The 24391-nt window shown below is 49.8% G+C and overlaps 3 protein-coding genes across 11 annotated transcripts; 1 reads left to right on the top strand and 2 right to left on the bottom strand.

Moving 5' to 3' along the window:
- Positions 1–83: 83 nt before the first annotated feature.
- LOC308425969 (multiple myeloma tumor-associated protein 2 homolog) lies at positions 84–2998 on the bottom strand. The gene is made up of 7 exons (XM_080923641.1): positions 2666–2998; positions 2478–2523; positions 2304–2386; positions 2155–2227; positions 1961–2046; positions 1224–1355; positions 84–1097 (listed from the first exon to the last, which is right to left on the bottom strand). Exons 1-7 carry the CDS (start codon positions 2908–2910, stop codon positions 980–982), a joined length of 783 nt encoding a protein of 260 aa, XP_080779767.1. The 5' UTR covers positions 2911–2998; the 3' UTR covers positions 84–979.
- Positions 2999–5226: 2228 nt separating this feature from the next.
- Positions 5227–8126, bottom strand: MRPL55 (mitochondrial ribosomal protein L55). Of its 7 annotated transcripts, XM_080923647.1 has the most exons (5): positions 7970–8126; positions 6843–6923; positions 6396–6597; positions 5471–5660; positions 5227–5284 (listed from the first exon to the last, which is right to left on the bottom strand). In XM_080923647.1, the coding sequence occupies exons 2-4, from the start codon at positions 6863–6865 to the stop codon at positions 5499–5501; spliced, it is 387 nt and encodes a 128-aa protein (XP_080779773.1). In that variant the 5' UTR covers positions 6866–6923; positions 7970–8126; the 3' UTR covers positions 5227–5284; positions 5471–5498. The 7 variants fall into 7 exon arrangements, with proteins under 7 accessions (XP_080779773.1, XP_080779776.1, XP_080779775.1 ...); XM_080923650.1 differs by lacking the exon at positions 5227–5284 and having other exon boundaries at positions 5421–5660; positions 7921–8126; XM_080923649.1 differs by lacking the exon at positions 5227–5284 and having other exon boundaries at positions 5421–5660; positions 7933–8126.
- A 7404-nt stretch (positions 8127–15530) lies between these two features.
- GUK1 (guanylate kinase 1) lies at positions 15531–23269 on the top strand. 3 transcript variants are annotated; one of them, XR_013975184.1, is made up of 9 exons: positions 15531–15711; positions 17273–17413; positions 20441–20554; positions 20903–20944; positions 21288–21384; positions 21999–22137; positions 22218–22415; positions 22622–22707; positions 22946–22962. XR_013975184.1 is itself a non-coding variant. In XM_080923639.1 (9 exons), exons 1-9 carry the CDS (start codon positions 15651–15653, stop codon positions 22979–22981), a joined length of 801 nt encoding a protein of 266 aa, XP_080779765.1. In that variant the 5' UTR covers positions 15531–15650; the 3' UTR covers positions 22982–23269. The 3 variants fall into 3 exon arrangements, 2 of the variants coding, with proteins under 2 accessions (XP_080779765.1, XP_080779766.1); XM_080923639.1 differs by having other exon boundaries at positions 22218–22302; positions 22946–23269; XM_080923640.1 differs by lacking the exon at positions 17273–17413 and having other exon boundaries at positions 22218–22302; positions 22946–23269.
- The last annotated feature ends 1122 nt before the right edge of the window (positions 23270–24391 follow it).

Here is a 24391-nt window from a genome sequence, read left to right as displayed (position 1 = left end):
AGCCCTTTTCATGCTACAGGAAACATGTCCTTCAAGCCCTAGTGGAAGTTGGTGAGATCTGGATGTCTTGGCTCCCCTCATGTCTTAAGGTACATTTTTTTTGTGACCAGCCTTGGCGTTGCATATCTCTGGGTAGGAGATCCAAAGTCTGAGTGGGTCCCTGCCTAAGTGGAATGACCTTCTCTTATACTTAGGTGGCTACCTGCAGGGCACAGGTCATCATAGAAGCCACAGCTTGAGCCATAGCATAGGACCCTTTGGGGTCTACCCAAAAGTACACACTTCCAGCATAAAATAGCTTTTATAATTAGAACAATTGTAGCAACCCTAATTTCTACTGTCTGCCAGTGTGTGCACACAGGCTCTAAAATTGCTATTAGGCAGACAGCAGATACATTCAGATCCAGAAGTTTGTTCTACTTTCTCAGTGACCTGCATGGTCAGTAAGGCAGCCTCAAAGACAGGACTCTGGTCCCTAGACCCAGTGCCTTCAGGTATACTGGATGGGGGCCCAGGCTCCCAGCCTAACCTGTCCTCAGTGAGGTAATACACTCTACTTTTAAAATACATTTACTTAAGTACAAAGTGAGCTGAATACAAAAAAAGTAGAAGTAATCAATAACACATACCCCTAAACCTCAAGGGCCTGGACTGTAGCAGCAGCGCCTGGGCAATTCTATACTTGGGGGTTGGGGAGACAAGGGAAGAGCACTACCGTCACAGAACCACTAGGCTCTGGTAACCCAGTGCCCACTCTGATGTGGAGTGGTTGCCTCCAAATGGCAAGATAGATCCTAAAATCCAGCAAGCTTGGCTCAAGATGCTATCAGAAAGCAGCCACCTGCCTTATCCCAGATGGGCAAGTAGGGAGTGGGCTGGCAGCCACTTGTCATCCAGTGGCTATGCTTTAGAGACTCCACAGAGCTCAGAGTTGGGCAGGGCAACCAAGGCTCTGGTGTCCCTTGGTCTAGCCACATTCTCAGTCATCAGAGCTTCTGTCTTGTCGTCTGCGGGATGGGTTCCTTCCACTGTCCTGGCTATGTTCCCGCTTCTTCTTATAGCAGGGAGAGAAGTCAGAATGTCTCTGGTGGCTGGGCCTAGGAAGACAAGGACAACCAGACACTTAAAGGAAGGGTCCCTTACCCTGCCAAGCATCACATCAGGCCTGGCTAGCTTTGCCCCCCACTTCCTTAGTGCCTCAGGTAGAGATGGGCCTAGCCTACCGGGCAGGAGAGGAAGATGATGAGCAGCTGTCAGCCTCCCTCTTGTGTTCTTTGTCCTTCTTCTTTTTGTGTTTCTTGTGTTTCTTCTTCTTTTTCTTCTTTTCTTTCTTGCTTTTCTTATGGTTCTCTGCACTGCAAGAAACAATATAAAGAGTCTAAGCCTGAAGGACTAGAGTCTATTTCACTATGGGGTAGTCTCACCCAGCAGGGAAAGGCAGAAGAGGGTAGGGTCTATACCATGGCATTGTGCCCTGATCATTGCTACATGGCATGAGTTTATATTTGTAAATGAGCTTAATGGGCTCCATAGCCACAGGAGTGAGTGCTGGAATGCTGCCAACCTGGGTGGGCCTTCTCTTTGGAAACAAGTTCTCCATATGCTACATACAACGTTGAGAGATGGTACAAAATAGAAGTAACCAGACACATACAGAGCTAAATCCTAAGGCCTGAAACCAGCTTGTGAGAACTCTCAGAGATAAGCCTGCTTATTTCTACCAAATGCTGGGATTAAAGAAAGTTGTGTGCCAACACCCTAGCCAACTTACACTTTAACTGCTCCACCTCCCACCAAATTGACCAGAATCATGGTCCTGAGTGTCACCCTCCTGGGTCACCTACTGCAGCTACTGAGACTCCAGCCCAGAGATGGAGGCCCACCTACTTCAGTAAAACTAAGAGAGCTAAGGCAGTTCTTTGACCCTTTATGCGTGCATAGGGTGTCAGACTCAACTTACTCCAGTTCAGCCTTGTCCTCAACGCGAGGCTTCTTCCTAGTAGCAGATGGGGCAGTACTTGGGCCTTCGCTGTCCACACGGTGGTGCTGTATGGGAAGAGTACCTACGGTGAGGGACACCCAGGGAGTCCTGCCCCACATCTCAAACACCTCCAAACCCCAGGATCCTGTGCTTTGGGGTTGACAAGAGTTTACCGTGAACACTGACAGCCCAAGTTTGGCAGCTTCTTTGTCTTCTCGGGATAGTGCCACACGGCCCGCGGAGCCACTGCAGGAGACAGAGCATTTGAGGACAGTTCTGAATCACCGCCCAGTCCTGCCCGGGACTCCCCAACTAGCCGCACCTGGCGCTGCCCAGGCCCAGCAGCCGGTCCACACCCTTCTCTTCAGGGTCGCCTCCTTCCCGTTTGCAGATCTCCACGAAGTCCTGCGGAAGCGGGATAAAACAGGAGGTTCTAGACCGGGACAGATGGACCCCCAACCACCCTGCGAACCTCGAACTCACATCTCAGACTCACCTCCTTGCTCAGGCCGGTGGGCTGTTTCCTCACGTTCTTGTAACCACTGCGAACGAGGGTCAGGAAAGCTCAAAGGTCTAGCCCCTCCGTCGCCTTCCTTCCGTGCCCCGCCCACATCCAGCCCCGCCCCAGGGCCACCCAGATCCCGCCCCCAGCGCTAGCGGTCGCCCCGCTGCCCAGGCACTTACAGTGCGGCCAGCAGCGCCTCACGCTCCGCCTCGCGCACGGCTGCCAGCTCTTCTTCACGGCTCGGGCCGGTACATGGCGCGCGGTCCTTCGCGTACCAGGTGAGGTCGCGGCCCTTCTGCCATCGGCCTACTGGCGCCATCAGCGAGTTGCCCAGGTAGTTCTCCCTCTGCTTGTCAGTCTTCACATCCTCCCAGTTGAATTGGTCCTGCCCGCCACGCACGCCGCCGCGACTGGAGCCAAACATGGTGCTGGAGCCGCTACACAGCCTTCGATACCCACGGTCCGGAGTCGGACTGCCCGCAGCACTCGGCCTCCCGACGCTCGCCGTGACGTCACCCACGCGCGCCTGCGCCTTAGCTAACGTGCACATGCGCCTGCGTATTCCGTATCCCGGACCGATTCAAGGGCCCACTTTCCAAAGGGCGTTCAGTGCTTCACCCAAAGGTGCGCCTGCGCACTAGCTCCTCAAAAAAGGCAGTTGTGCTATCCTTGTGTTAGGAATCTCTGTGGAATGGGACCACAAAATTTTAGTGACACCAGGAGGGGCCGGCCCTTTGCTTCCTGGAAAGTCAAGCGTTCTAACTCCAAAGGCCCGAAGTCCCGGGTCACTGTTGAAACTAAGTTAAATAACGGAGAAACTTCACGGGACACCGAGGAGCAGATAAAGTTGCCAAAGAACCAACTCTTCTAGGTGACAGAGCATGCGTGGCGTTAAAGTAAGCTAAAGACCACAAGTCCAAGCATCCCTAAACTAGAGCGGTCTGTGTTCTCCGCAGGTGAAGCTTTACTGGGCAATTTACTGAGGTCTTGCCTTAGAATGAACAGAAACGGAGCAACATCTTAGTGATCGATCACTTGCCTAACACACAGAAGGTCTTGGGTTCCATCCCTAGTCTAATAAATTATCCAATCTGGAACTCCCTAGCATCCCAAATAGACCAAAACAGCCTCATTTTTATGCCTTTATTCTGAACACATGTTGGGTACCTGCCAACAGCTTGTGAAGCTCCTGGTATAAGCCCTGAGCTCAAGTCCTGGCTTTAGAGGACACAGCTGGACTCAGATTCCTCAGAACAAGATCATACAAGGGATAAATGGACGGTCCCAGGGGAAGCTGCACATCATCTCTGAAGCTTACTGCCTTTGTCTGCTAACCTAGGCCTGGTCTTGGAAGCTTCTAGCCTCTGTATAATCTAATCTAGGCCTAGAATGTTTTCAACCTTTGAGACTTATTGCTGAATAAACTCACCCTTTATAGCTCTTTCTGAACTACAGCTGGATGGTCAATAAAGCTGTTCCGGCTTAAACTCCTCTCCAAGCTGACTGATTCAAACTGGCTTTTCAGCTTCTCCCGAATTGCTCTGCTTGGCCTCACGCTAGCTTTGGCAATCTGTTCTAGTCTTCTGGCTCCTTCTCATTCTCTAGCTCATTCTGTCTTCACCTGTGTCTAGGTTGTTCTCTTTCTACAACCTGTCTCTGTACAACAGTCCCAATAAAACTCCTCTAAGTCACCTCTTTCCTCACTGTTCTCATTAGAGTTGGCAGATCCTGTTCTGTCAAATCTTGGAGTCATCACTGTGTCTGCCACCCAACTGGACATCACTTTCAAACATGGCTGCTTCCTTCTAACTAACTTTACTTTCATTGATTGGGAGGTGTGTGCTTAGGCTGAGGCACATAACTAGAAATGGGTTTTCCTAGGAAACAACACAATCTTGAAGTTCATGGTGTGATCAAACAGCCTGCAAGAATAAGGGAGCAGCAGACAGTCATGTGGGCCACAGCAGAAGATAAGCAAACCAGCCATCTCCCAGTGAAGGTCTCCAGAAAGCAAGACAGCAGCTTCTGGAGCCCTCAGCTTTAACCAGGCCTGCTTACGGCACAGAAGGCTGACTGCATGGTCACTAGGTGATGCTAAGAGGAAGGTGTGCTATGGGGCTGGGAGGGTAAAGGACAACTGTCTGGAACAGTTCTAAGGCCTGTGCATCCTGTGTAATCACCTAGTCCAGTGAGGATCAGAAGCTGAAGTAACCGAGTACTGCTATGAAGGGTTGGGTGGTCCCAGGCCTGCTTTTGAGGTTAGGCACTTGTGTGCTCTTGCATCTGGAGGAAGCCAGTGGGATTTTATATCAGCATCAGGAGTACCAAGGTTCAGGCAGCTGCTTATAGGCTTTGGTTTACATAGTCACTTTTTCTGTAGACTGGAGTAGACTAGAAGTTCAAGACACACAGTCTGGCCACACTCCTGGGTTCCTGGGCAGGGAAGTGTTTCTCCCCCAGCTGCCTTTTAGGAAAGGACCTATTAAGGAAGGTGGTGAGAAGGATGGCTGCAGGCCATATGTGATCCAGGAGTTTAACCTGCAGGGCTTCTAATCGTAGGTAAGTTGAGCTTAGTTGCTGGGTACTTCCTGTCCACTGTCCACATCCTTCACAACCAACTTTGTGCTTAAAACCAGAGGTCTGAAGCTGTGTATGATGACACATACCTTTAATCCTAGCTCCCAGGAGGCTGTCAGGCCTGGTTTACATATTGAGTTCTAGACCAACCAGAATGAAACCGTGTCTCAAAAAACAAAACAAAACCCAAACAAATATTCAATAAAACCCACAGGTCTGACCTAAAAAGAAAAAAAAAGAAAAAAAAGAATGGATCTGATACCCTCTTCTGAAGATAGCTACAGTGTACTTAGATATAATAAATAAATAAATCTTTTTTAAGAATTACTTATAAAAAAGAAGACAATGACAGAAGGCCATGGTTTCAAGAATGTATGGTAAACAAACAGATGCCCCTCCATCCTTACAAAATGTCCCTGGTGAAACTCCTGACAGTTACTTCTTGGTCTTGGTCCAAAACTGTTTGTATTGTTCACTGTCAAAACTGTCAACCACCTCCTCTGGCTCTTCTTCCCTCTTCTGCTGGAGCTGAGCCTCACGTTTTCGGGCCCGGACCCGGCGTTCTTCTGGAGATAGGGCATCCAGGTCTAGGGGCATCTGCATGGGGAAAGGTAGAGGTTATGTACACACCATTGGGGAGTCAGAGACTGACCGAGAAAGACATCTGTATTCTTTTACCTGTTCCTTCTATCCTGCACTGGCCTACTAGTTATAGATTTTGTTTTGTTTTGAAGGGAAATGTTTTCTGTTCCTTTCCCCTTGGCCCAGGGTATGCTTGCTTAAGACTGAGTCATAATTAGGCCAAGAAAGCCTTGAACTCCCAGCAGGCATCCTCAGCCTCCAGAGTGCTATGATGTGTGCCACTGTGTACAGTTTTTATGTGCTCCTGAAACCAAAGGCTTTGCACCCACCAGGCAAACACTCCACCAATTAGACTACTCCCCAGTCTAGATTTGGTGTTTTGTTTTATTTAAACAAACAGACTTGTTAAGTCTAGTATGGTGAGATAGACCTATATCTTAGTACTTAAAAGAGGTAGACATATTAGGTCAAGGTCAGCTTCAGCTATGTAAGTTTAAAGCCAGCCTGGTTTGCATAAAGCCCTGTATCTATAAAACAAGAGCAAGAGCAAAACCCCCCAAAAAGAAATAAACCAGCTTGCTCTAATTTTAATGATTGGATTTTTTTTGGTGTAAATCCCTCCAACAACCTAGTCCCTTCCTCCTGCAACACAGTAAAGTGACCGTAACTGCATTTGTAACTCCAATTCCAAGTTATGGCCTTGGGCCCTAACACCATGGCTCAGCCAAGTACCTACTGAAGGAAGCTTACCGCTAGCATGCGTCGAGGCTCCCGGTATCGAATGTGGATAGTGGAGCCGTCCTGCTTGACCAACAGCACAGGGTAGAGGCGAGCATAGGCGCGGCGCCGCAGTCGGGTGAGTGAGGCCCTGCTGCAGTCAGCTCTCCAAGGGGATGTGTGGAGGTGGCAGGGGGCAGGAAAGGCTGCCCTTACACCACAGTGCCTCAGCAGGCTACAGACAAGACATGCAGGCACTGGTTGATGGTTCGTAGTGAGCCAGATGGCACCAAATGCCAGGCTAGCCATCTATTGTCAGGGTATGACAGAGAACTACCAAGCACCATCTAGCAACGATTGACGGTTCACACCATTGAGCCAAAGCAGTCTATAATGGGGGACACAGGGCACAAGCCTTCCAACACTGAGAAGAGGGATAACAGTGGGGAGTTCCTGAGGGGACTGGAATTTTATGCTTACCCAAGCAGATTGCCCAAAATCATCTTTTTTCCTTAGTGCTGTGGTGGGAGGAGGAAATAGTCACTGGCCCTGATGTAGGCCCTGCTGGGCAAGGAAAAAAAAAATCAACTTTTTCCCACTTATTGTCCTAAAATCCTGGCCTGGAACTAAGTCAGACCCAAGTGCATCTCTAGTTTTCCAACTGACAGATTGCTGGCTTTCTGCTGTACAATAGCATATTATGCACATATGACCTGTGCACCTGTGTAAATATGCCTCAAACTACTTAAAATACTTAAAAGAATACAAAGCTGGATGTGGAAGTGCATGCTTCTATTTCCAGTGCTCTAGAGGCAGAAGCAGGAGGATCGGAATTCAAGGTTATCTTGAATTACACAGGGAGTTAAAGGTCAGGCTTGGCTTACTTGAGACTGTCTCAAAAACAAACAAACAAACAAAAACTGAAGCAAATCTAAGGGTTTACAAAAGCCATATAGCCGTTTTTTCAACTATTTTATTCAGAAAACAAAAATCCTTTATGTTCAATGCAGACTCAATTTAAAAAAAGTGATCTTCAACCTGTGGTTTGAATTCTTGTATACTGAAGATCAGGTGTGAGTTCTAGGTGTGTGTCACCAGTCTATCCTACTAGCCCTCTAGCCTCTGGTTAGAAAATCCTTTTGGAGGCTTTTTACAAAAGCAGCTACCAGGATCCTATCCTCCAAAGACTGAGGCAGTTTTCAGCAGAACTGAGGCCCACCCAATTCCTGAAGGTTATACGGAATCACAACCCTCTTGTGTGATGTATGTGTGGAGTGCTTACTGTGAGACTATCATCAACTCCGTTTACAGACGGGACAAAAGGCTACTTTCTTCAATGCCAGAAATTCCCATAGTGTTCTAAGCAAGTAGAAGTTAAGAGTCCCATACTCAGCAAGATAGAACCAGTGGACGAGCGTATAGCTTACTTAGGTAGGGCACCACTGTCTCGAAAGAGGTGGTCAATGTCCCAAGTTCGGGGCCTCCTCCTCTCTAACCATATCACTAGGCCCGGGGTCGTCTGTACCCTCCCATTTGCTTCACCCGACGCGCAAGTCACCCTCCCATTTACTCCTCAGGGATGGGGCCGGCACCCAAGACACGCCAACCTGCGGCCGCCACCTTATCGTGGGAGAGACCTCGTAGACCCGCCGTGCAGAATTTTACTCGATAGGGAAAACTGAGGCCGAGCCACGCGGGGCCATACAGGGAACCCGTCACTGTGGATGACAATCCTCCACCATAACCCAGATGTCCTGCAGGCGCTCGCGGCGCGCGGTAATGACGTCACGCAGCGCCGGCCGGACGTCCCGGTTAAGGGCGGAGTAAGACCAGGTGGGCTTGATTGGGGCGGGCTCTGGGAGTTCTGGTTGTCGGTGTTCTGGTGTCACTGCGAGTGGCAGAGCCTAAGTAGACTAGGTCCGCGGACTACCCAAGGCCAGAGAGTGTGGGCAGGAGGCCATCGCAACTCTGTGACTTTCTAGGGTGCAGGCAGCACAGCGCTGTGCAATGCGTGGACGGAAGCTGTGCTACGGTTCCCTGTGCGGTCCTCAGTTCCCATGCCTGGTTGGTTTTTTTTTACAGGTTTGCTCCGGGTCCGATGGTCGCCCATGGACCCCTGTCTCTCACCAGGTAGACGGCTTTTCTTGGGCTCATGGTGAAACCAGGTCTGGAAGATGGACATCTGAGTGCTAAGTCGGGATGGCAAAACAGTCACTGCGGTACTCGTGAGGTACCCATTAGAGAACAGTCGGTTCTTCAGAACCAAACCGAACGACTTTCAAGTACACAGCTAGTGTCTCGTGAGGGTCTTGAAGCTCTCCACTGTCTTGAGCTTGCGGCAGCGGTTTATTGTGAGACCTGGAGGTGTGCTGCTGTGCAGGCTGCAGGGCTTTCCAAAGTTTCTCAGGATGACTACACAAACTTATGTGCTGCCTTTAGAGGACTTTGCCACATTGAACCCCTGGCATCATGGTGACAGATCTTTTTCCTTCCCCTTTCCCATTTTTTCCTGAGTTACTTGTCTTTTACCATCCCTCTTGGGTTGCATTGGTCTGTTTAGTTCCCTGTCTCCTCCTAGGGCTATCCAGCATGTAGGCAGGGGTCTGCAAACGACACAATTTGCAGCCTGGCAGCCAGCCTCCAGAGCCCATCACACATAACGGCCTGCAACTGTCGTTATCAGACACTAGAAAACAGGGAACCCATACAACTGGAAGCTGGTGCCTATAGGATTTCCAAGGAGGAAGCTCTAGTCACCTTACAAATGTCGGGTGACATCTTGTCAGCCAGTGAGCTCTAGCAATTGTCTGAAGAAAGGGCTGTTAAGCTTTTCCACTTCACCTCTAGTCAGCTTTCCTCTTGTATAATCGTGCTGTCAGAGCAGCTGGAAAGGTGTCCTCTGGATGCTGCTGAGTGATTTATTATATGTCAGTGATCAGGGGGACAGGTGATGGGGGCATCACATGTTGGTGGTGACTTTGCTTTGAGTCTGTGATGCTCTGAAACCTCAGATGTGTCTTCATTTCATTCTCTACTGAATTGATCGCTAAGTCTTGAGACTTGTTTTTATTGTCTGTTGTCCCAGCTAGGGAACCAGAAATATCTTTGAATACAGTGATAATAAAGAGATTTCGGGTATGTCTTAAATATCTTGCAGGTTGGGGAATGGAGGGAGAAAAGAATAGGGCCGTTTGTTTATCTATCTATTTACTTATTTATTCTTGTTTTGAGAGACAGGCTGTCGTGGAGCTCATTGTGTAGAACAGGCCGCCGACCTGCAAACTCAAGAGATCCACCACCTCCCTCTTCCTCAAGTGCTGAGATTAAAGATGTGAGCTACCTTGCCCCACATATAAGGCCATTTTTAAACTAACAACTCTAAGCCAGAAAAGAAAGAGGAGGAGGAACTTCTTAGGGACTTCTTGATGTCTTTAAACCAGAGGTGTTATAATGAGGGTGGCCAAGAACTCAAGTGTAGTGTGGAGGAATGAGGAGTACTCAAACTCCTAGGTCATATATTTTTCCTTAGTTCCAATGGGGTGGTATTTCAGATGGTATTTTGAGGCTCTGGAGACTCAAACAGCATCTCACACTACGCTATCTGAGACAAACAAGTAATCCTAGCACTTGGAAGCTAGAGGCAGGCAGATCGGAATTTCAAGTGCCACACAGCAAGTTTGAAACTAGCCTGAGGTACATGAGACCTAGTAGTCCCAGGAAGGGAAAAAGAAGACAAACCTTGAAACTAAGACTCTCTTTTCTGAGATCTTTAAATGAAAGGCCAAGTTTGTGCCTGGACTATCATGCCCAAAAGCTTCTCTGAAATCTCATCCTGCTGACCAGGAAGGCCTGCCTGGCAGAAGTTCCAGTCACTTCAGTGTGTGGATGATCCTGAATGTCTGGGCCCTTTCACGGCAGCATGCAAGGGTACTTTTAGCTGCCAAGGGCCATAAGGTTTTGTTTTCATTTGCAATAAGGTTTCACTATGGAGGGCAGGAAAGCATGCACCTCACTATAGAGCTGAGGGTAGCCTCAAACTTGTGATTCTCCTGCCTTAGCCTCTTTGGTGCTGGGTCATGAATTATCTCACCTGGGTAAGAAAAGGGAAGTATAAATTATCTCAGTCATGGAAAACAAAATCAAATTCCTCAAAAAGTCTATTCGGCAACTCGGCATGGTGGTGCATGCCTTTAATCCTAGCACTCATGAGGAAGAGGCAGAACTCTGAGTTCAAGGCCAGCCTGGTCTACAACGTTCTAGGACAGCCAAGGTTGCACAGAAAAACTCTGTCTTGGGAAAAAGAAAAAAAGATGATTTGGCATATGATCCTGTTTAGCCTTACTGCTGAGTATAAACGCAAAGGGGAAGGAGGTCAGAAGTGGCACCTGCACACATGTTTGCTGGGGCGCTATGCACAGCGAAGGTAGGGGGAAGAAGTCTCAAAAACAGAAAAAGGAGTTGTGGTGCTAGGGCTGAATGCTTGCCGCTCTTGTACAGAACCAGAGTTTGGTGACTGGTAACACACATCTGCTTGTAACTGCAGCTCTAGAGGGGCAGATGCCTTCCCTGACCTCTGGGACACACACACAAGCACAGAAATAATTTTTTTAGAAAGAAAGAGGGAGTTCCACTCTCTTTTCTGCACCCAAGACATACATTTTTTAAGGTAAAAATCACTGCTCGTGGAAATAAACTCAGCTGAGTTGGAAAATGGGTGATGCTTAGGCTCATACAGTAGAAGGTGTCTTAAAATTTCTAAATGCCAGCTGTATGGACTTTGTGGTCTCACTAACTACTACCACAACTAAGCCCTCAACTTTTCCATGCAGCCTAGCCTACCACTGCATAGTTGGGAAAGACACTGCCTTAGTCACTGTTCTATTGCTATGAAGAACATTACAAAGGCAACTTTTATAAGGAGGCTTGTTTACACTTTCAGAGGCTTAGTCCACCATCAGCCTTGTGGGAAGCCAGCAGGCATGGTGCTGGATAAGCTGCTGAGAGCTTCACATGTTGATCTATAAGCAGCAACAGAGAGAGAGCACACACCTGGTGTGGGCTTTTGAAATGTCAAAGCCTACCCCCAGTGATAATCCCCCTCCAGCAAGGCCATATCTGCTCCAAACAAGCCCACCTCTTCTAATCCTTCCAAAACAGTTCCACCAACTGGGACAAATATTCAAACATGTGAGACTATGGGGGTCACTCTCAAATCAAACCACCACAAACCCTGAAAGATTCAGCCTCCTCGGACAAGGGGGAACAAAACAATTATTAAGTCCCTGCTGGAGGAACTTTTCCTGTGGGGAATGTTTCTGTTTGTTCCCAAATAGAGAAAAAATGCCAGGACAAAGCAACAATTCCATCTAAGTCTAGCTCATTAGTATCACAGGAGCATGGCTTTGTCATGCAACACTATCACTGGAAAGCCCATCCCAGAATGGTGACATTTTACTGAACAAGATAAAAGAGGAAAAAGTATAAGAGAGGAAAGGAGAGATGCCTGAATAAAGTCTGGGGTTGGAGACTGGAAACATCCTTAGACTACTTCCTGCTGATTAAGGGTGTCAAGTTCCTTGTGGCAGGTTTGGTCTTCATGTCGATGTCTAATTTCTTCTTGTTGTTTCTTCTTTGCACTTGACTAGTGAACAAACCATGGCCAACAACAACCTTCCTCTCAGGGCTCATTTATAGACCCTCTCAAAAGTTCCCAGAATTTCAGATACTGTGCAGCTGTCACAGTACACCCCACCAGAGCAGGAGGCAAATCATAGCTGCTGTGGACAATCTGAAGCAGCCACATCCCACACCTGGGATTAAAACAACATATTCTTGTCACATTTGTGTTTTTAAAAGAACCCAGGATTCCTACTCCAATGGTGCTCTACCATAGTAATACTAAGCCTAAGGCATTGCTCAAAAGTCCAAGTTCACATTCTCCCCCTGGACTGAAAACATACCCTTCAGTGTGGGCTATAAACAATTACATATCTCCAAGTTAACAATGGTGAGGCAGACACAAGATAAACATTCCCATATCAGACAGGAAGAGTGCGTTGTCCTGAGGACAGCCTGAAGTGCATCTGGGCAACTGCTAAATCCTCTGGATATGGCACACACCAGGGTGAGAATAGCCCTTGGTTACCCTCCCCACACAGTGTGGCTGGTTGCAGTCCACATGGAGCCATGATTGGCAATGCACAGTGGCTCTGATGCTATCTAGGAGTTCAGGAACAGGTTAACTTTGACAAAGAGCTAAAAAGTAGGGAGAAATGGCTTAGTTAAGAGCACTGCCTGCTCTTCCAGAGGACCCAGGTTCAATTCCCAGCACCTACATAGTGGCTCACAATCATTTGTAACCCCAATCCCTGGGCATCCAAGCACCTCCCCCCATAGTACACAGGCACACATTTGGGCAAAACACTCATGTATATAATCTAAAAAAGAATGAAAAGGCTGGAAAGATGTGGTACTGAAAGTATTGAGTTTTAAGAGAGCCATCAGTGTATTCTATTGGAGTCTGTTGAGGCCTGCCCCTGAGCATAGCTGTAGCCATTCTGTTCCATGCCTACCGGTCATCGACACAGAAAAATAGTTGGACGTAGAGCAGGATTGTGCTACACTGTTCTGAGATTTTTTTTCTCTTTTAAGATATATTTATTTTTATATATGTGAGTGCACTGTAGCTGTCTTCAGACACACCAGAAGAAGGCATAGGATGCCATTGCAGATGGTTGTGAACCACCATGTGGTTGCTGGGATTTGAACTCAGAACCTCTGGAAGAGCAGTCAGTGTTCTTAACTGCTGAACCATCTTAAATTATACAACCATAAACTCCACTTAGGACCAATCAGAATACAGTTCAGTTGGAACTGCTCTGGCTAGCTCACCAAAATAGCTTGAATCGCAACTGGCCACCGGGCAGCACTTCCTGCACCTGCACGCGAACTCATTGTGGTTTTCCCTTCATAAGCTGGCCCTAAGAAATGTTCAAGGTCCAGTCTCAGCTCCCAAGTCTAGGCTGTGACTATGTGAACTCATCTTGGGGTATGAGTTCAGTAAACCAGCCCTGATTAACTGACAACAGAGTCTGAGTGGTTTGTACAGCAATTCCTGAATCCCAACAGACTTTTTATTTTCATTAATAAAAGAAGTTAAGATGGGGTTGGAAAAATGACTCAGCAGTTAAGAGCACTGACTGCTCTTCCAGAGGGTCTGAGTTCAATTCCCAGCAAGCACATGGTGGCTCACAACCATCTGTAATGGGATCTGATGCCCTCTTCTGGTGTGTCTGAAGACAGCTACAGTGTACTCATACATTAAGTAATTTTAGAAAAGAAGTTGAGAAATGACACAAACAAAAGCTCAAAGACAAAGAATGGACTTAGAAGCTCAAAGTATAAGTTTCACAGCTACCTGATACTTGAGATGCTGAGACAGCCTGTGACTAGCATGCACTTTGTAGCAGGCACCCCAGCCATTTCTCCTGAGTGTCATTGGGACATGATACCCGGAAAGGAGAATGTCAGAGTCATGCTGCTTGTGATAAGTCATGCTGGAAGGCAGCCACACGATGGGAGATGCTGTGGAGCCTCGGCCACCACTGTCCTGATGCACAGCATTTGGTGTTTTTACCTATTCTCATCTCTGTTCTCTCCCTGCCCAACTTAGCAGTTTCCCTATCTCTCCAAATCTTTTCAAATTCTTCTTGCCTTTCAGTCTAAGAGAAACCAATTAAAAACAACTGCAGCAGTACCTGAATGCTCTGTTCTTCAGAACCACTTCGGCAGCCTGAGCCATCCTGTTCAGCTTTCCATAGACCCCAGAGCAGTCTCCACACAGTCTTGTTCCTTATAGTGATGGGACAAGAACAGGTCTATTCCACCCACCTAGAGAATATTCCCTCCCTCCTTTTCTCTGTGTAAAATTTTTTAAAGTAAAATTAGGCAAAGATGTTTATTATAAAGTCAGTACATTATAAAAGGAATTTTACATACAATTTCTTCACTGTCCCTATAGATCCCTTTCTTACTCAAAGCTCAGGACTTCTCTCCAAAATAGCTCATTATGAAAGAATTGATACTTAATTCAGTTGTGCTGCCCACTTCATGGCAATTTTTTAATAAGTTTGTTTGTTTTAAGACAGGGGCTCCCTGTGTAGCTTTGGTTGGCCTAGAGTTAACTATGTAGATGGAACCCGTTTTGAATGCCCAAAGGACGGCCTACCTCTAATTCCAGGTGCTGAGATTAAAGGCATGAACCACCACACTGGGTTTATTTTTCTTTTATCTCCGCTTGAATTAAGGACACACTTCAGCATTCTTTGAGATCTTTGCCTTCCAGTTTCTTGAAGTAATGTAAATATTTATCTTTAATGTTTTTATTAAAATATTAATATTAAATATTAAAAATAAATCTTTAAAAATATTTATTTTGGTGAGGCACAACAGTGCATACTTTTGTTTGAGACAGTTTTTCTGTGTACCCTGGCTGTCCTGGAACTTGCTCTGTAGACAAGGCTGGCCTCGAACTCAGAGGTCCGCCTGCCTCTGTCTCCCTAGTGTTGGGCTTAAGAAGGTGTGCACCACATCCCAGTAGGTACACACCTTCTTAATCTCAGCATTTGGGAGGTAGAGGCAGGTGGCTCTCTGGGAGTTTCCAGGCAGTCAAGACTACATAGATACTTAAGCTACCGTATCTAAAAAACTAAAAGACTTTAAATTGGTGTGTGTGTCTATATGTATGTGCAGGTTTGCTGGGAACTGAATCTGGGTCATCAGGAAGAACAGCACGTGCTAGCCGCCTCTTGAAATGATTTAACAATTAACTGGCTAACCCGAAAATGTGACTAAAATGACTTGAAGCTGACCTGTGTTGTGTTCCTCTCCGGGTCTTTGTGGACAGGTAGGGTCTGAGCCTGGGGGGGGGGGTGGAAAAGACGGTATGGAAACGGGGCGGGGGGAACGGCGAAGTTTAAAGATGCAGCAAGGACGATAAGCATAGTGGGCGTAGTCATTTGCGCTAGCTGCGCAGTACGCCTGCGCAGCAGTGGTGCACTTCCCCTCCCGTAGGCCCTTGCGAACCGACGTGCGAGGCGGTGGACGTAACGAGGTGGGGTTTAATATGGAGTAGGTGGGGCCGGCGAGGGTGACGTAAGGTCAGCGGGCCGAGGTGGGAAGTGGCCGGCGCTGGGGCTTTGCGTACTCGGTGTGCGCAGCCATGCGGCACTCCGGTATACCCCCGTGAGCCGGCGCGCCGCTGTGACGTAGTCCTGCGGGCGGTCTCTGATGCTGCGTCGCCCGCTGGTCGGGCTGGCGGTGGCCGCCCTGGGTCGCATCCCTACCGACGGTGAGTCCGCTGGCCGCTGGTTGCCACCGGAGCGGGACTTGCGGCAGCATGTTTCCCTTGCGTGCCGTTTCCAGTGACCCTGTTCTTGTGGGGATGACGGGTGAACGTGCTTTTCGGGACCCCAGAACAACAGGGATAGGCACACGGAGTCCCAGCCGCCCACAGACCGGCGCAGCCTGAGCCTAGTCTGCTCTCTCCCTCAGCTTCTTGCGCACCCGGCGTCCTGGGTAGGCTTAAGCACATGGCTTTAGTCCTCAGACATTGCGGGTGTTAGTCTTAGGTGTCTGCAGACGGTGCAGGCTGCTGACGTCTGGGTCTGAATATTAGGATTTGACCTGTCCCATTTTGTTTTCTTTAAAAAAATTTATTAAGCCGCCCTTGGGCTTAATATTCTCAGGCATAGTTTTATCCAACGTGGAAGTGGGCGGGGTTCCTTCAAGTGGTGGCTGGAGGAGGAGCAGGTGACTGCTGTATCTGCGGAGAGAGAAAGCAAATAAATGATTGGTCAGCTTTTGATTGGGTTCAAGGAGAGAAAGAAGGCGGTTTGTTTCTGTGGGTGCTCCTTCAATTTACTTTTCAGGAGGTCATAGGCTAGTTATGGGAGCTACCACTAAAGTTGTTTCCCGGTTTGCCCACTAGGGAACACAATTTCTTGCTATCCTAGCTCCTGTCTACACAAAGTATTTTACACCTGCCTGCACATAGTAGGCTTTTACATCGCGATGTAACCAATGGGTGGTATGCCAGCTACTGCTGGGATTTGTCTACCCTTTCTTGTCCAGCTCTGGATCTTTGGGGTGGGGTATGGGAGAGACCAGTAGTTTTCTGGAATCTTAAACTTGAGGCGGTACATTTCTATTTAGCCACAGGTAAACTTTCTCTTCTGTCTTGACACATGCAGGAAGCATGATGTGATTTGAAAAAACAGGCAGAAGGAGGTATGGGAGGAAAGAGCCCAGGAGACAAAAACAGAAAGGTAGAATAGGACTGAGCTCTTGGAAGGCAGCTGTTTGAGGAAGGTTTCTTTTCTTTACTTTATGTATATGAGTACGCTGTTGCTGTCTTCATACACACCAGAAGAGGGCACCAGATCCCATTACAGATGGTCGTGAGCCACCATGTGGTTGCTGGGAATTGAACTTAGGACCTCTGGAAGATCAGTCAGTGCTCTTAACTGCTGAGCTATCTCTCCAGCCCCATGAGGAAGGTTTCTTGTATCCTTGACTCTTCTGGTTGGGCCTTAGTCTTCCCTGTCCTACCCTGTCTCCATCTTCCCTGAATGACATGTACTCCCTGTCCTTGACTCCTTGTCAAGAAGGTCCCTAGTCTTCCTGCCCTGCCCTGCGCTGCCCACTCCTTGCCTACTGTACTGGGCCTGAGTTTCCTTTACCCTACCCTATACCCCATCCCTCCATCGTTCGGTCTTCCCAGGTCCTGTTGTACAGGCAAGCAGATGACAAACTCTGCAGTGTCCTAGGTCTTTTCCACTTTATTCTCGTTGGGTTCTGAGCCCTTTTTTTTTTATGTTCCCTCTACCTCATGATTATGGGTTGGCATCCAGATTCCTGGTCAAGGATCAGCCTGTTCCTTTTTGTCCTTGCTGGAAAGAGACACAAACGGAGATGGGTAGCTCCAGGAAGGTGCAGCTGCCTGTTCGTGATTGGCCGCTGCTCCTCCACCTCTACTTTGTTGGGAGGTCATGGTAGGTCCATCTGGCTCAGAAGAATAAGAATGAAAAGGCTTTGGCTGCTCTTACTGCTGCTGTTGGGCAAGGCACTGGGGGTCGGGGGAGGTCTTAGGGCTTGGTGTGTCACTCATGTCTGCCTAGCGCTGATTGTGTCTTGGAGGACTGGTAACTCTTCTCATTCCTGGAAGAGCCTTCTCTTCAGGTGACAGGAGGGGGGTGATGGCTGTGACAGATTTCTCGTCCTCGGGACCTAAGGTATAGATAGGAAGAGGCTGTAGGAAGTTTTGTCTAGGAATGTTCCAGCAGGGCATGTTCCCTCCAGTGCTCCTATGAAATCACTTGAATCTTGGCATGTTTTACAATTAGGGGCTTGGGACTCCTTGTCAGGCAGTTGAAGTTGGGGCTGGAAAAGCGTGAAGAGACGGGGTCCAAAGTTTCTTAGGTAGTCTCCTCAAAGGAAGTTGCTTCTACCTACCACACACTTCTGTCAGTGCTTGCGTTGTTACCTGGCTGCTGGTGAGAGCCCTTCCTTCAGTGGGCCTGGGATTTCCCACACTGTGCTTGCTGTCTGCCGCGCTTCCACACAGCTGGCTAGCCAAGGTCATCTGGTGTGGTCTGTGTAGATCCAAGCAAGTGTAGTGTCATAGAGGGTCACCAAGGGTTGTGAAAGATCCATGAGCTGTGTGTGCCAAATGATACCTACTGGGACGTTGTAGAAGCAGAATGTGAACAGGATGGCACCTGAAGACGTACCTTCCCATCTCTTGTGGTTCTACACACGGTGGCTCCTGAGAGTGTGCTTGAGAGTTTAGGTGGCTCAGCAGGGGAGCAGTAGGGAGTGCAGAGCTGGGTAGGATGCAGCTGTCTGAACTGCATGTGCATGCTAGTGTCCTTCCTCCCTCTGCCTGGTCACGGCCTGTAAGAGGTAGGGTTAGGGTCAGGTGAGGGCTCCCATAATCCCAGAAATGAGGGCTTCAGGCTGGATTCTAGGTGATACTAGCTCATCATTACCTAGAGTCGGAAGCAGGTTGTGGAGTCATGGTTAGGTACAGGCTGCTCCATTGCTGATGGGATGGCAGATCATCTTTTCCCACCATGCTTTTCCCTGATACGTGGCTTCTTGTTGCTCTCCTACCTGGGATCCTTTATGCTTGAGGGAACCAACAGCTCCAGAAATGGCTGTTTGGAAAGTGCAAATGCAGAACCCATATTGGCAGCTGCAGGTCACAAGCTGTGGCCATCACAGGAAATTTGAGGCAGTGCAGCACCTCGAGACTTCTGAGAGCCTGATACAGGCAGAGGGGAGGGAGCTTCATAGGAGCTGGTTTGTAGCACACACCCTAAAGCTAGGCCGTGGTGAAGGCAGCAGGGCTCAATGACTAGGGAAAGGAATGCCTGTGAAAGGTGGTGGTGAGTTGGTTAGGCTGGAGGAAGCCTGGAGCCCAGAAAGGAAAATAGCATGTAGTGGTCAGTGTGATCAGCCAGTAAGCATTTTGGAGTGAGGCAGAAGGGAGCAGTGTTTTTGAGAGGCGGCACCGATGATACTGGGTAAGTTTCCCTAGGTCCCTTTTCCGTCTTTTTAATAGGTGGTCCTATATACTTCTCAGGGACGTGTGTGTTTTCAATGTGCATGTGTGGCATGCATGTACAAGCACGTGTACTATACATATAATACTTGTGTTTCTGTGGGTGATAGAGTACCAGCAACACTGCTTTTGTAAGATTACTTCATGGCCTACATTGGGGATTAAGAAGACAAGTCCTCTAAGCTGATGCCCTTCCTGCAGCCTGTGTCTTTTGAACCAAAAGCTGTGTGAGCCTCACCCTTATAGGTCAGAGGTGCTGGGTTGACAGGCAGCCTCTCCAGCTCCCACATACCCTCCCTGGTCTCCCTCTGTCTAGACCTCAGAAGAGAGCAGCAGCTCTGGGCGCTCAGCACTCAGTGCTGTGGCAGCTCTTCCAGATCTCCCAGTGCGCTCCGATGCTGCCCTTGTTATTTGGACAGGTGTAGGTGCAGGTGTCAGGAGCAGGACAAGTAACTACCTTTCCCTTCTTGGATAGTGGGAGGACAGGGCTGATCTCACAGTGCAGGTAGGGCTGGTGCCTAAGGGATTTATTGCTCAGAAGGGCGGGGTATAGGCTTGGCAGAGATTAGTCCCCCAGCCGCAGTGCAGAGCAGCCATTGACTCTTCCCAGGCTACCACGGAGGCTGCAACACATCAAGTAGGTGAGTGCCATCCTGGGGAGGCAGGGGGGCCTTCATAGACAGGGTTCTTGACGTGTAAATGACCTGCTCAGAGGCCTGGCTGGAGGACTAGAGCTGGCAGTAAGGTGGGGCTCAGGGATGAGCTTGGGAGCAGGTGGGATCAGCTGGTCCTAGGGTGATACCATCAGAACTTCAGCGAAGGAAGCTCAGGTCCCAAATAGACTGATGGAGGAGGTTCCTGCTTTCATACTGAGAGCAAGTGCTCCTCACTGGCAGCCCTACCTGTGGACAACCCTGAGCTGCATTTCCTTTCTCCTTGGGAGGCTAGGGGAGTGCTATTCCAACTCTTAGCAGCACACTGTCCTTCCCAGACAAGTCAGAGATGGTTACATATCTAGTGGGAAATTTCCCAAATAGGCTTGGATTGAACAGACTTGAGGATGTCATGTCTGTAGGCACAGAGACATTACTATTTCAGACTTGGGACCCCATTGGGCACTGCCATTTATGGGTGTCAAAGCCCAGGCAGTAGTGTGAGGTCAGATTCTGGAGGGCAGCCTCTATTGGGTGGGACCAGTGTGCTGCATTGTCTGCTTCTGGGTCACTTGGCCTGTGGACATCCTGTTGGGTGTGGGTGAGGCTGGATGTTGGAATCCTGTCAGCCTTCCTGCCTGTGTTTACCATCTTGCCAATGGACTGGTGTTGTTAGGAAGGTTCACAGTATATGAGGAAGTTGCCCTTCGGAGGCCTTCCTGTCACTGCCTCCTATTGAACAGAATGCCAGGGCCCCAGTGAAGGCAACGCCCCTCATGTCTGTGATATTCCTCCTTCCACAGGCATGGCAGGACCTAGGCCAGTAGTGCTGAGCGGGCCATCAGGGGCAGGGAAGAGCACTCTGCTCAAGAAGTTGTTCCAGGAACATGGCAGCATCTTTGGCTTCAGCGTGTCCCGTGAGTGTCTCAGGACCTTGAAGGGCAAGGAGCTCAGAGGCTGTCCCAGCACGGGACTATTCCTAGAGTCCCCAGATGCACACTCCCAATCTGTCCGTTGGTTTCCTCACCCTCCTCATCCCCATTATCCTCTCCCTTCCCAGGGCCTCCATCTAGAGTAAGCATCTTGGCCTCTGTGACCTTTTGAGCTCTGGTCTGGGCTGCCCACTGGCTGTGAGCACCACCTGCTGCTACATAACCAGAGGACCAAGCAGGCCTGCAAAGGAAGGCCCTGGGTAGAGGAAGGTGTTTAGATCCTTCAGTGTATGGTAAGTTTTGTCTTTTTTTTTTTTTTTCTTCCTTCCCTAGATACCACAAGGAACCCACGACCTGGTGAAGAAGATGGCAAAGGTGAGCCGGCCTGCTAATCTAACCATCTCGGAGGGACCAGGGTGGGGTGGGGTAGGGGGTTGTTCTGTACCTTGGCTCTAACAGCACAATTGCAGCAAAATATCTCTTGCCTTTGGGTTAATGGCTTGATTAGAGTCTGCATCATAGTAAAGGCTGAACCTTTCTCCTGCCTGGTGTACGGAACCTGGCCATTTCCAATCCTCCAGCAAGGACAGTGGGGACAGTGGTATCTGTTCCGGCCTGGATCTGGCCATAGCAGTCCTGTGTAGGATGGAGAGGGGCCAGGCCAGGCCAGGCAGGGCTGGATTTCGGGTACCCTCTGGAAAGCCCTCTTCTTCTCCAGATTACTACTTTGTGACCAGGGAGATGATGCAGCGTGACATTGCAGCAGGGGACTTCATTGAGCATGCTGAGTTCTCAGGGAACCTGTATGGGACAAGGTGGGCTGAGTTTGGTGTGGGCCCGGCTTCATGGGTCAGGGTTATCCCAGAACTGTAACAAGGAAGCTCTCTAGCATGTCTCCTCTGACCACATGGTGCCCTCCCAGTCTCCCGCCTAGGACTGGGATGGCTGGTTTTCCCCCTAGTCTCTGAGCGTAGCTGATAGGCTCCAGGGAACAAGCAGGCCCAGTCATGCCCCAGGCTCATCTGTCTTCAGGCCGGATGGTGAGGCAAGGAGCCACATGAGGTACTTCATGTGGAGAGGTAGGGAGTGACAGCCAAACCTCGACTTTTGGCTACAGGACAGGTACAAAGAGCTATGATGTAGAGGTTCGGACAGGGTTGAGGGTATGCTTGGAAGCTCTGGAGAATACAGAGGGTGCTAGGTTCATGTGAGCCTCGACACTACCCAGGCCAGGCCCAGGATGGGCCCTGGGGAAGAAAGGGCTGAGTTTCTCTGAAGCTCTTTGAAAGCCTTTAGAGGCTAACAAGGTTTAGCAGCCATTGCATGTATTCCTGAGGATGGCCAGAGGGCAAGAACTCATGAAGGCTTAAGGACCAGGTCTTCTCTCAGATTCACTGAGCATCTGCTCACTGCCCTTCCCTGCTCCCAGCAAGGAAGCTGTTCGGGCTGTGCAGGCCATGAACCGCATCTGCGTGCTAGATGTTGACCTACAAGGTGTGCGCAGCATCAAGAAGACCGACCTGTGTCCCATCTACATCTCTGTGCAGCCTCCCTCGCTGGACGTGCTGGTGAGTACTTGGTGTGGGAAACCGGCAGGGCAGGCCCTGAGACCTGGAGAACACTGACCTGACGAGGACCTGCATTTCAGGAGCAGCGACTGCGGCTGCGCAACACTGAGACGGAGGAGAGTCTGGCAAAGCGGCTGGCGGCTGCACGGGCAGACATGGAGAGCAGTGAGTCAGACCTTCTGAGCCTGTGCCCAGCCCGTTCACCAGAAGTTGGATGGAAGAGTCGAGACCTTTGCAGAGCCTTTGAGAGGCCACACGACTTTAACTGATTAAGTGTTGTAGGCATCTTCCTGCAGCTGTGCTCTTTCTTGCTTCTGGGTCTGAGTTGGCCCGCATCCAGACACTGTCATTGAGACTTTTTGCTGTTTCCCTGTGTGCATGTGGGAGTCCCTCACAGGCAGAGCTAGTTCTGAGAGGCCTGGGGAGGGGTAGTGGTGCAGGCCCAGATTCCCGGTGTTCCTGACTGTCTGCTGTCCCACCCCAGGCAAGGAACCTGGCTTGTTTGACCTGGTGATCATCAATGACGACCTGGATAAAGCCTATGCAACACTGAAGCAGGCACTCTCTGAGGTAGGCCATCCCCACCTGCCCTGTCTTGGGGAAGTCTCCTGCAGAAGCCATCCTGTGAATCAGCAAGCCCTGCTGATGCTGGGGCTCACACCCTTGGTGTGCTGTAAGCAGATGAGGCTCTGCCAGTTGCCAGGTCAGGTGCAAAGACCAAGAGTCCATGGGGACCCGGGGAGGATGATACCCAGCCCTCCTTGGTTCCTACCTCTCCTGACTTTCTCTTTCCCTTCTTTCTTGGCAGGAAATCAAGAAAGCTCAGGGAACTGGCCATGCCTGAGGGCTTGCTTCATTCCAGAGTGGTGCCTGTGGTCTAAATCTGCCTGGATTACGGGGTGGGGGGAACTTTGCCAGGGTACCAAGGACATGTAATTGGCTTCCACTGTGGGGTAGAAGGAGCTACCCCTTGCTTGGCCACATGGTGGCTCTGCACCCTGGGCTGGCTTGCTGAGGCCGAATGATTCCGAAGAGAGTACCCATATCTATTCTTCCTGGGCTATTTGTGTTCCTCTCCTTGTCCCTCCTGCTGGAGCAGGACTGACATCCTAATAAACTAATTATTGAGTTACGGTGTCGCAGTCCTCCATATTGAGCTTATGGCCCCTTGCTGCCCACCCCTACCTGGTCAGCCCAGATGAAGGCTGCCAAGGGGGGCTCTGCATAGGTGTCTGGTGGCCCTTGTCCCTGCCCACATTCAGGGTCCCCTAGTCATCAGAATGCGGGCAAGGGTTGGCTGTGTTCACTTCTAGGAGCCAGTCAACTGGGACAGTCCGCATGGGCTGGAATGGGATAGCCTTGCACAACCTAGTGCTGCTGCCTCTGAGTTGTTTCTGAGCCATTTGGGGACTCAGGGACAGACACCACTTGCAGGAAGGAAAGTGCCCAGCCACAGGGGAAGAGCTAAGGTCATACTGCTGGCCCTGGACCTGTGTGTGCTGGGTACTCTTGTCCTTGTGTATAATCAGCCAACCTTAGGAAGGGCAAATGCACCCTGTTAGGGGTCTTAGAGGGGCAGAGCCCTGGGGCTTTTGTAGAGGTCCCAAATTTCGAGCTCTAGAAGTTGTAGTGGGGTGCAGTATTCCTGAGGTAGATGTCCTTCCCCTCCTGCCCAAGACGAGACATTCTGAGTGTCTGGGTTCTGCTGTCCTCCCTCTTCCTCTGGGCTCTCGGCCCAGGCTGCCTGGCTCCGCCCAGGGGAGCAATCCCAGCAGGGAGGGCAGTGGTTGTTGCCAGCTACCCCCACCCGGTGGTCAGCCACAACTCTGCCTTGTGCATCTCCAGGTGAGGCTGCTCTTGGGCAGGACTTGGGGATGGGGATCCTGGATGTGGGTGTGAAGAGGGCAGGCAGGTACTCAGGCAGAAGTAGCCAGGGAGACTGGAAAGTCCTGGGCCATCTCCAAAACTGCAGACGTTTCTCTAGAAGGGTGAGCCAGAACTGCCTGGACCTCAAGTGGAGGCTGGGGAGACCAGCAGGCCTGTCAAGATCCCTGCTGCTCCACCCCCAGGGACAATCATGGATTCAGACCCTGGGGGGAACAATGGAGCCCTTGAGGGCCCCTCCTCCACCCCCCATTGTGCTTGGTGGCGAGAGGTGGCCCTAGCCCCGCAGTATGCCTTTAGAGAGAATCAGCATCCAGCCGGCAGGTGGAGGGGCTCAGCGGAAGGTTTGCATTTCCAGCCTGGAGAAGGT

Source organism: Micromys minutus (assembly GCF_963924665.1).
Source record: "Micromys minutus genome assembly, chromosome: 10".
Taxonomy (NCBI): domain Eukaryota; kingdom Metazoa; phylum Chordata; class Mammalia; order Rodentia; family Muridae; genus Micromys; species Micromys minutus.
The sequence above is the reverse complement of the archived record's forward strand: the minus strand, read 5'-3'. Positions and strand labels throughout refer to the sequence as shown.